Source organism: Capra hircus, chromosome 18 (assembly GCF_001704415.2).
Source record: "Capra hircus breed San Clemente chromosome 18, ASM170441v1, whole genome shotgun sequence".
NCBI classification, from domain to species: Eukaryota; Metazoa; Chordata; class Mammalia; order Artiodactyla; family Bovidae; genus Capra; species Capra hircus.
Window position 1 is genome coordinate 30,785,908 of NC_030825.1, and position 12,425 is coordinate 30,798,332.

Consider the following 12,425-nt stretch of genomic DNA (forward strand, 5'->3'; position numbering starts at 1 on the left):
GGCACTTACTGATTTCGGTAGCAATGATTGTTATGTTGTGCCACACACTTAATTCTCTGTCCAGCGGTGTTGCAAGCGTTATCTTCCCATCATCAGCATTAATGTTGAATTGTCTCTCCAGGTCAGTGTGCCGGTCGATGGAAAACCTGCAAAACAGACACATCTGTAATCTACTTCAGTGTTTATATAATCCACACATTCCACAGCAGACCTTTAGTAATCCTTAGATAGCCACAGTTGTGAAGCCAAATGAATTGGTAAACTCAATGGCATCCTAATTTGTAAAACAAAATGACTGAATGAGGCACAAGAAACTTCACAATTATTGCCCAAGGAGTCATTAGCTATATATGCAACACGGAGGTCATAAACTGCCGTCAGTTTCAATAGGTAACATCTTCAAAAAAGGCTGCTGATGAGTTAATTGGACAATCCATCACTTTTATTGGACAGCTTATGATAATTAGCAGTTGCCACAAAATACCATATAAAACAATGAACTCAAATCCAAAGGAGGATGGTGCTAGACAGCAAATTATTTATGGTGGTTCCAAGGAAATGTGTGTTTGTGTTAAACTTAGATTTGGCTGCACAATAGGTATGTGTTTTTGTTGCTGTTGCTGTTGGTTTGTTTCGTTTTCATTTTAAGTAAGATATATATTCAGGTTTCCTATTCATCTCTGTCCATAGAAATCAGATGTTTTCTGATTCTCTGGTAAACAATTTTTTAAAATTGGTCCAGATATTTTAGCAGATTTAAAACTTTAATGGGTAGGTTGTTAGTTCTGTTGAGAAAACTTTTGGATAAGGCAGACATTAAGATGCTCTATGTCTATAGTCAAGTGCCTCTCGGGAACACTAAGTAACAAGATCATACAGGAATTACTTTTTTACCACATTTACTAATATCCTAAGAAACACAAGGCATGATTAGAAAAACTGGTCCACAAATAAAGAGTGGAATAAAGTAAAACAGGATGAAATGGAGGTTCAAATAAGGATTGTGTTTGTGTGCTAAGTCACTTCAGTCGTATCTGACTCTTTGCGACCCTACAGACTATAGCCCACTAGGCTCCTCTGTCCATGGAATTCTCCAGGCAAGAATACTGGAGTGGGTTGCCATGCCCTCCTCCAGGGGATCTTCACGACCCAGGGTCTCTTGCATTGGCAGGCAGGTTCTTTACTACTAGTGCCACCTGGGAAACCCTCAAAGAACTCCCCCAAATTTTTATGTTAAAACCCTAACTCCTAATGTGTGATGGCATTTGGAAACAAGGCCTTTAGGAGGCAATTAGGGTTAGAATAAGTCATTAGAATAGGGCTCTCCTGTGGGATTAATGATCTTATTTAAAAAAAAGAAAAGAAGAAGGGGACATAGGCTGTCTCTTTTCCGCTCTCTGCCAAGGAGAATTCAAGAAGACAACCATACCAGAAAATGTGCCCTCACCATCCAGTGGATCTGCTGGTACCTTGATCTGGGACTTCCCAGCCCCCAGAAACAGTGAGGAGCAGATTTTTGGTGTTTAATCCACCCAGTCTAGGATACTTCATATCTACAGAAGCCCAAACTAAGACCAAGGTCATGTGCAATCCCATCTAGGAGGCAGGATTGAAGAAACCCTTCATGGCTGAGGGGACCTCCTAAGAAGTCTATATGAAATCTGTTTATTGGTACCCATTAACACTAAATACGAAACATGCTCCATGGCTATTTGAAGCCAGGCGTGTTTTCTTTTTCTGTGTGTTCTTATGAACTTCATTATATCATCAAGAATAAAACGGCTATTGTAAGAAAAAATAAATAAAATTTCTCATAATTTTGTATCTGTAGGTTTGTACTGTTGACATTTTAGTGGATTCCATTGCAATCATATATGCAAATATTTTTTGCTTATCTATTTATGCTTATCTACTTGTTTGTATCTATATCTAATTCTGGGAAATAGTATAAGACAGGGAAGCCTGACATGCTGCAGTCCACGGGGTCGCAAAGAATCGGACACAACCTAGCAACTGAACAACAACAACGACAAAGAGGAGTGAGTAAACGGATGGCTAGAGGACAGACAGACATATAGGGATACGGATAACTCCTTGCTCCTTTTAGCCATATCTTCTCATTAGAAATGGTATGCATACTCCTTATCAGTTCAGTTCAGTCACTCAGTTGTGTCCGACTCTCTGCGAGTCCTTATACCAGATGCAAATATTAAGAAAAAGACATTCCTGTAAATCCTCTACACCAATCACAAGCATCATTAAATATTCTGGAATAATATTAAAAAGTACTTAATTTTATTGACAGGTTCTTCTTCCCTGTGGCTCAGGTGGTAAAGAATCTGCTTGCGATCCAGGAGACCCAGGTTCAATCCCTTGGTCGGGAAGATGCCCTGGAGAAGGGAATGGCAACCCACTCCAGTATTCTTGCCTGGAGAATCCCATGGACAGAGGAGCCTGGCGGGCTACAGTCCATGGGGTCACAAAGAGTCGGACAGGACTCAGCGACTAACACTACTACTACTGATTTTATTGACAACAGTGTGTTGCTAAATTCTTGATAAAACCATGTACTAAGAGACATAACTCCAGGTATAAAAGACACTGGCTTGCATCTGTACACCAGGAATTTATAAAACAATCCCTTGCCTAACCCTCAGGATGATTAGCAAAATTCAGAAAGGATTTAAGAACCTAGAGACATAGCTGAATTAACAGTGCTTGCAAAATAATCCTGAGCATGAGGAAGTAAGTGTTCATTGCAAAACATCTGAATCTGTTGTATTACCAAAAAAAAGACTAAAAATCATTATCCTGGGGAACAATGATTGTTGATTAGACCAGTGAGGTTCCACGTTTAACTGTAAAATAATAGACATGTGTTTTGCTCCAGATATCATGAACACTCTGTTAAAAGATCTAAGTGATGTCCAGAGGCTTGATTATCACAATCTGCATCATATTCATAAATAAACTTTGCATGCATTGCTGGGTTCTAATAATTTTATTATCTCACTGCTGATATTTCACACATTCATGCATCTGCCAATTTCCCAGAGGCCACAGAAAACGAGGTTGGAAACACACTGCATGGCTATTTGACTGCTGTCCAGTAAATGCCTAGAACTTCTGGCCTAAAAGAAGCGCTGGGAACAACGACAGAGTTTTGGAAGCTGATATTTAAAAAAATACCCTGTTTGTGTAATCCCTTATTTAAAACTGTACCATGCTACCTTGACATTGGAATAAATTATATCTCTATTATTTATATATTGTTGTTTCTAGGATAATTAATAAATACTCCAAGCCTCAGTTTCTTCACTGGCCAAATATAATACTCAAATCACAGGTCTGGTTGTGAAGATTAAAAATGAAACATAAATCAGTCTTCGGTAATTAGTAAGCGCTGAAGATATGTTCATCATCATCACATCATGGTAATAACATCATGTCCCATTAAATGAAGCTTCATAAATTTTCCTACTAGGAAGGTAGTGGAGAAGGCCCCTTGCTTACCAGTTTATAAATAGCATAAATGTGGAAAAAACATTTGGGTGTTATTTAACTCCCATAATTCTAAAAGAGACAGGGATATTTTTCTCATTTTTTAAAGATCCAGTTCATGACAGACTTTATGGGGTAAGTCATAAGAATTTATAAAATACAGCCCTTTAGTAAGATCAGAGGTAAGATTGTCATAATATTACAAGATTACACAATGGGAGGAACTTGATGGAAAAAAAAATGCTTAAAATTCAGTTTAAAGTCTACCTCGACTGTATAAAGAAGACTCTTGCTCCCTTTGTAGACAATTTGCATATTTTATAGCCTAGTAGACTTCATGGTAAAGGCTGCCCAGAACTGCTAAATAGTTCAAAAATTCAGACTTAGCACAGTCAATAAGCACACATTAAACACCAGATGTATACCAGGCACAGTGCTAGATGGCTCTTTCTTTTTGCATCTTTCTCTTTTTGGTGTCTTGTAAAATGAATAAAAGAAAATCACAGGTGTGATTTCATCATGTTAGTAATCGTTTTGTGCCTTTGTTACCTAATCTGTTAAATGGGAATTATAATAGGTTTTGTGAGATGTAGACAAGGTAATACCTATAGAGCACTTATTGCAGCGCCTGGCACATAACAAGTGCTCCATAAATATCTACTGAAAATCTCTAATGTTGTCATTACTCATCTGGAAACAGTAGGTTTCTACTGATGACTCCCAGGCGTCTCTTCACGTTTAAGCCAGCATTCCTTTTACTCCTTGATTTTCTTTCCCTGTACCAGTTCATCTGGGTTCTCATATCCATGGAAGCAAAAGCATGGAGGGTATCACTTTAAGTGACAAACTAAAGCCAAGGAGAAGGAGCATGTAGAGAGGCTCTTCCTTCCACTTCTAGCATCATTTTAACATCCATTTTTCTACCACCTTTTCTGACCAAATCTCCATTCCATGAACTGACCATTCCAAGTTCAAAGCATTATTGGACACATTCACTTTTTATTCATGTTGAATACTATATGAGTGTTTGTTATCATAGTTAAAATTAATTACTTTTTAACACAAGTTTGGATTAAAAAAAAAAAAAACTGCACTCCACATACCACTTTTAGGAATGCTCTCAGAAGATGCTTGCTCCCCACTGATAGCTATGCCACTAAATTGCTGGTTGCAAAGATTCAGCTGGCTTTCCTCTGGTCCTCTAAGCTGCCACCATCCACTCGGCTATTTCAGTTTCTCCTCTCTCCTCCTATCCATTGCACTCTATGACACAGCTCCATCAGAGTAATAAAGGGAAGGGAAGTGAAGTCGCTTAGTCATGTCTGACTCTTTGTGATCCCGTGGACCCCATTTTCCAGGCAAGAGTACTGGAGTGGGTTGCCATTTCCTTCTCCGGAGGATCTTCCCAAATCAGGGATTGAACCTGGGTCTCCCACATTGTGGCAGTGGAAGGCAGACGCTTTTTCATCTGAGCCACCAGGGAAGTGAAATCACAGTCAATTATGGGGCTTCCCAGGTGATGCTAGTGGTAAAGAACCCACCCAGCAATGCAGGAAACATAATGAGACGTGAGTTCGATCCCTGGGTCAGGAAGATTCCCTGGAGGAGGGCATCGGCAATCCACTCCAGTACTCTTGCCTGGAAAATCCCATGGACGGAGGAGCCTGGTAGGCTGCAGTCCATGGGGTTGCTAACAGTCGGACATGACTGAGCAACTTCACTTTCACTTTTCACTTTCATGCATTGGAGAAGGAAATGGCAACCCGCTCCAGTTTTCTTGCCTGGAGAATCCCAGGGATGGGGGAGCCTGGTGGGCTGCTGTCTATGGGGCTGCACAGAATCGGACACGACTGAAGCGACTTAGCAGCAGCAGCATTCTTCCCTGGAGAATCCCACAGAGAAGCCTGGCGGGCTACAGTCCATAGAGTGGCAGAGAGTCAGACGTGACCAAAGTGACTCGGCACACGTGCATGCACACTCAGTTACATGACTTGGATACAGACTGTTTCCTTACACCAATTAACAGAATAATTTCAAAGACAAACAGGGTGGGTTAAATTAACTGCAAACCCGAAGGAAAGACTTAATTTTTAGAATCCAATGTACCAGGCAAGTTCTTCAGATGTCATGATTTTGCATAGATGTCTCAGAACTAGAAGTAAGCCACACTGTTTTCTAGGATTCCCAGTATGTATCTGAACAGCAGCAGATAAAGTGGAAGAAACAGAAAAACCAGATAACCTTGGTTATCAATATCAATAACAGTGTAATTGATCATAATCTCATAGGCTCGTCTATAAATAGGAGAAAAGATCTATTAATACTTCACAAAATGGTTCTCTGCAATAAATGAATGGATATATAACTCAGATACAGCAAAGTAATTGGTTAATTAATAGGCGATTCTTTAAGCCCAGAATGACTGAAAATGAATAATTAGAAAGATATAAATAAAAATGACCATTCACATACTTTAGTAGTTTCCCAAGTGATACTAGAAAAATATTCCAAATCTCTTCACGTGCATGAGTGCGTACTAAGTCGTGTCTGACTCTGTGACTCTGTGGACGGCAGCCTGCCAGGCTCCTCTATCCATGGGGTTCTCCATGCAAGAATGCTGGAGTGTGTTGCCATGTTGTCCTCCAGGGGATCTTCCTAACCCAGGAATCCTACCCACATCTGTTACATCCCCAGCATTGGCAGGCAGGTTCTTTACCATGAGCACTACTTGGGAAGCCCTATCTCTTCATGCTGCTGTTGCTGAGTCGCTTCGTGTTAGTCTATACCAGCCATCACCTTTTTCAAAATAGACTCTGAGCTGAAGAGGCTACTGGGTTTCTTTGCTTAGTGCTCATCCACAAGGAGCCTTGGGGACCTGGCCTGAGTCTTCACTGATCTTCTCTTCCTTAAGGTTGTCCTTCCTATTATTCTACAATTAAGCATTTGCTGGACTTTTGCTCTTTAAAACAGGAAGAGATTGTTTGATTCTTATAACATCACATTGGTTGGAATTTTGTACTACGGTTATTCCGTACTGTTGGAAAGATGCACAAGCTTTTATTAAGCATGGGTTGTTATTATGCAGGAAACATGGCACTAAAGAAGTATGAGAAAATGAGTAAATGGGATAAAAACAGAAGGAAAAAGGAAGAATGAATTTGGTTCCCACTGTATCTACAGAAAAGTGCAATGTCTTCTGATTTGCATCTTAAAAGTCATAGGGTTTGTATCTCCAGTATTGAAGTCATTTTAATTTCCTTTTTTAGTCACAAAGTTTTTATTATTAACATAGTTGTTAAATTATATAAATTCTATGCTGACTTGAACATCTCTCTGAATACTTTCAGGGTTTTAAAAATCATTAATTTTTAAAAAATTAATTTACTTATTTTAATTGGAGGCTAATTACTTTAAAATATTGTTGTGGCTTTTGCCATACATCAACATGAATCAGCCATGGGTGTACATGTGTCCCACCATCCTGAGCCCTGAAGTCTTCATACTAATTTCTGGAAAATACACATCTGTTGGATTTGCTGTTCTTTTACAGATTTACTTAAGATGCATTTGAGACAATAGAACTCATTCAAAGAGACTAGAATATATTTTGGAGAGTCATCTTCTTGCTACAGTAAGAAGAAAGATTTTAACACAGTAGGGTGTCTTATGTGAGAAAACAGGCTTCTTGGACCACGTTATTAATAACATCAATCCTAATGATGGCAATTTTGCAAACAGACATTCTCATTCTATAACAATGAAGATAGTTTAGAAACTGCATCACCCATGATAATCAATATTAACAGATACCCTATTTCAACTTTCCCATTTTATTCCAACAACTATCCCGGTTTGTTTCAATGCTAATATTCTTTTAACCTATAGCAGTATGTCTTAGAATGAATGCTAACGACTTCATCATTGTACTTTGTGAAGTTAAGGCTACGGATGCAAGGAAATTCCTACCTAGATGCTTAGCACTTTGTTGGGGATCTAACTTAACCTACTGCGCTCTGACCATGAGCACAAACTTTGTCACCAGTTCACTCAATCAAGAGTAGTTTGCAAAGGTCAATATTAGAAGAGGTTAATATTAGAAGATATCACTATTGCAGTGATTGAGAATAGGTCAAAATGGGCAACTGGATATTATTATATTGGAAAATAGCACCCTTTCTGCATTGCTGCAATATACAACTTTTACCTGAATCATATATTTACTCAATTATCACAGCCCAACTATTTACATTTCATACCAACATTTGGCACAAAATCCTGTATCTTGTTTGTGTGTGGATAGGACAGATTTTACTGTCAACATACAAATATTATATGTATATATACATTCATTCATTTGTTCATTTAAAGCATCTCCTACTCCCTCTTCCCAATCTTGCCCCTATACGACATACCTACAGAGACCCTCTGTCCCTGCTGAATTTGTTTCTTGTTTGCAATAAAGAACATCAAACTCTGATAATATCAAGAGTATTTTAAGTGTGATCAGCACCAAGCTTCCAATATCAAGGAGTCTTTTTCACTCCTAGTGAATTGTGTCAGAAAGGAAGAATGTAAATTAAAGTCTGGAATGTGCACTAGAAGCTACACTAGTTATTATCTTAATAATCAGATAAAGATAAATTATTTTCTTTCAAAAGTTACTCTGGACTATATTATTACTAATACAGTATTTGTGAACATCCGATGATTTTGCAAGAGAAAGACCCTTTTCTTCCTAATGTCTCCTCTAGGCCAATTTATATATCTATCCTTAGTTTCTTCATCTGAAAAATGAGAACAATAGGACTACCTTCTTTTAAAGTTTAAGGTAAATCCCCTTAGGTAATGCATTGTAAATGTCCTTTTGATTTTGTTTTTAGATTGTTGTTGTGGGTCATTTTTAAAGTCTATATTGAATTTGTTACAATACTGCTTCTGTCTTATGTTTTGCTTTTTTGGCCGCAAGATATGTGGGATGTTAGCTTTGCTATCCCTGATCAAACCTGCACCCCCTGCAATGGAAGGCAAAGTCTTAACCACTGGACTGCTAGGGATGTCCTCCTTTTGCTTTTAAATGCGGTTTCATACTGAATATTTATCATTATTTCTAGTCAGACACTCTGACAAATGTCTAGGTATTTTTAAACAACAATAATAACATATTTGAAAGATTCTGATGTTGTTGTTTGGTCACCAAGGTGTGTCGGACTCTTCATGACCCCTTGGACTGCAGACACCAGGCTTCCCTGTCCCTCAAAGGATGAAGCAGATCCACCTACAATAATCATCCTCAGATACCTTCACTTACTTAGGGTCACATATAGAAATCTCAGATGCTAAATCTGTTGGTTCAGAGAATGTCCCATTTTCTGAGCATGCATTTTGTTTTATAGTTTGTTCCACTCATACCTTAAAAAGATACCATCATAAAGCCAAAGTCCTATGTGTGAATTTCTGCAGTCACAAGACCAAAATTAGTGTGTCCTAGTGTGTCCCAGATAAAATCTAATTCATGATTAATTCTTTAATATTTACATAATATCTTTAGAGAAATTCTAATTTTCTCTGAGTCATCAAAATAATCATTTATAACTGAGAGCTCTAAATCCAATATGATGACAAAAAATATGGGAAAAAGTGAATGCTTTACATAAAAGATTAATGTAAATTTTAAATTTTTTATTTAATTCCATAAAGGCTTAGTGACTGCTTCTTTTGGTCAAGTATGATGCTAAATGCTTGAACAAAGCCTCCTCTCAGACACATTGGTTGTGTTTTTCTCATTATTTACAATGAAAAATGGCAAGCACTGTAATAAAGTCATTGTTATACTGCAGTTAGAAAGGGTCCCCAGATGTGCCTGGGAAAGGGCAGGGTGGTCAAAGATGACACCACAATGCGGCAGCATCTGTTTGGGGACAGGAAGAATGAGTAGGGGTTTTCCAGGTAGAGTATGTAGGGAGAGCATTCCCAGCAGAAAGGAATACATGAAGAAAATCTTGGGTTTGTTTAGGAAACGATAGAATTAAGGACCGGGCTGGGCATGGTGAGAGCTAAGGTCTGACAGATGAGCAACCTGTCCTTTCATTCCCATTTTTCCTTTCATCTTATCCCTTCCATCCATCTTTCCTTCACTCTGTACTGAGTATTTCTTATATACAAGGAATTGTGTTAGTTGCCAAGACAGACATGGCCTTGCTTCCATGTAACTGAGTCTACATGCAGAGAAATGAAATTGTCTTTACATGTAGAGACAATGAAAGGACATAAGATTTTTAAAGCTTACAGTGATGTATTCATGAAAAAGAAAAGGGATGAAATGTATAAAATATTATTAAAATACTCCTATCAAAAGAAACAGCAAATATGAAAGGTCAGTTAGGAAGATGCTCAGTATTTTTAAAGGCTAACAAATGGCAGTATTGTTGAAATTCAGTATTCAGTGCGGGGGAGGGCATCAGGAAGGACCTTGGAAACCATGTTGAAGAGTTAAATTTTCTCACTTGCAGGAAAGGGGGAACCACTTGAACAAAATACAGGAGGAGAATGACATGATCTAAGCCACAGCTGGATTCCATAGAACTTTCTGTATTGTACAAATGTGCTTTGTCCAAGATGGTAGCCACTAGCTCTATGTGGCTATGTAGCCCTTGAAATCTAGCTAGTGTGACTGAGAAATTGAAATTGTGATTACATTTAATTTAACTTCATTTTATTTCCATTCAAAGAGCCACATGTGGCTAGTGGCTACCATACCAGCACAGATCTAAACTGAGTTAGAGATCACTGGGGCAGCTGTGTGGATACCAAAGGGCGGGAAACAAGCACACGGGGCTGCTGTAAGTGCTCACCTTAAAGAGGACAGTGTTTGGGACTCCCCTGGTGGGCCAGTGGTTAAGAATCTACTTCTGCAGGGGACCCGGGTTCTATTCCGGATTGGGGAACTAAGATCCCTGCAAGGCACGGTGTAGCCAAAAAAAAAAAAAAGGGGGGGGGGGCAAATATGATGGTGTTTGAGCTTAGTAACTAAAATAACAGGACATGGTGATTATTTGGGTATAGGAAGTAAAGGACATTAAAGAATTTTGAAGCAATACCTTTGTGGAAGGCTCATAACCGTCTTCTATTAAATCTACATTGCTTTCAAATTAGCTAATTCTCTTTCTTTTGTCTCCCTTTAGCCATATTTATTTAATTAATCACAAAATACACCAAACTGGTCAAACAGTTCACATAAAGATGAGCAAAATATGGACTTCCCTGGTGATACAGTGGACAGTAGTCTGCCTGTGAATGCAGGGGACACGGGTTCCGTCCTTGGTCTGGGAAGACCGTGCGCCATAACTACTGAAAGCCAAGCCCTCTAGGACCTCAGAGTCACTACTACTGAAGCCCGTGTGCCTACAACCTGTACTCTGAAACAAGAGATGCCCATGCACTGCAGCACAGAGTCCCACTTGCAGCAACTAGAAAAGACCTGGGCGTAACAATGAAGACCCAGCGCAACCACACAAAGAGTTACATACACAAATTATTCAAAAAAAAAAAAAAAAAGAGGAAAGAGTGAAACCCTAAAAGCAGCCAATTGAAAAAGGACATTACATTAAAAAAAAAAAAAAAAAAGACTAGCAAAATGTAATTAAATCTTTCCATAAATGGTATCTGTAGCTCAGAGCAGGTATCTGATATTTCCCTCTGGTGTGTCTTTTTAAGATGGGAGATTAGGAGTTGTGAGGATAAAATCTTCTACACCCATGATAACCTTGATTCTCAGTGTTCACCCTCAGGTCACAGGAATCCCAACAACTCCCATAAATCTCAAGAGGCTCACAACGACCCAAGGCTGACAGGGGACAGTCAGCAGTGAAGAGTAGCTTTTAATTCACTTAGTTACCTTCTTGGGGGCTGTCAATCAGACCAATAATGACTTTTGCCTATATGAAAGAATATGCAAAGTTGATGAATGCTACATGGACAATAAGGAAGAGATGGGGTGAGATGGAAATACATCATTGTGTAGCTGTATGGACCATGAGACCATAACCAGAATTGAGATTTAATAACATATTTCATGTATTTATCACGGCCCTCCTAATTTTTGGCCTGTCTGCTAAGCCCTGTATATTAATTTCTTAGTTAATCCTCCTTTTACTTATGTAGCCCACATAAATTGTTATGACTCTCGAGTTATAAAATGCTTTGAGTCATAAAATGAGGGTCATATACATTTTTACACAGCCACAAAGTTAGTGAAATAATAAGTGTAATCTCCTGACACTTATCCGACACTTAAATCAATTATTAGTCAGTGTTGAATAGCTGTCAGAATGCTGGTATTTGATTTTATGTTTGTCCAATTTTTGTCAGAACCATTAATTATATAGAAAAATATGTTTTTATGGAAACACTGTACACCCAAGAAATAAGAGTAGTGCATATAAAACTAGGTGTTTTGAAAATTTCCTAAAGTTATTTATATACACTTAAAAATTTTAATTGGACATTCAGACTCAGTAAGTGCTAAGGTCTTAAGGTAAGTGCTAGGAAGTAAGAGGTGAACAAGATGTAGCCTGTTGGGACTCCCACGGTGATCCAGTGGTTAGGACTTGACCTTCCAATGCAGGGGGTGCAGGTTTGATCCCTGATCTCAGAAATGAGATCCCACATGACTCAAGGTCATAAATCCAAAACAGAAAACAGAAGCAGTGGTGTAACAAACTCAATAAAGATTTTAAAAATGGTCCACATCAAAAAAAAAAAAAAAAACCAAAACTTAAAAAGATGCATCCTATTAATTCTTTAAGAAATGGAAGTGCATTTAGACTGAAATAGCTTGTTTATTTGCTATCACAACAAAAATAACATAAGCACACCATTCCTATATTCAGCCAGATAACATCTTTCTAGGAGGTCAAAAGTATTTT

General features: G+C 38.4%; 1 protein-coding gene across 1 annotated transcript in view; it reads right to left on the bottom strand.

Annotated features, from left to right (window-relative positions):
* Positions 1–12,425, bottom strand: part of CDH8 (cadherin 8) — a 397,394-nt gene that overhangs the window by 127,487 nt on the left and 257,482 nt on the right. The window contains exon 8 of the mRNA XM_005692098.3: positions 10–146. Within this exon, the coding sequence (XP_005692155.1) occupies positions 10–146 (137 nt within the window). The remainder of the gene's footprint in view (positions 1–9; positions 147–12,425) is intronic.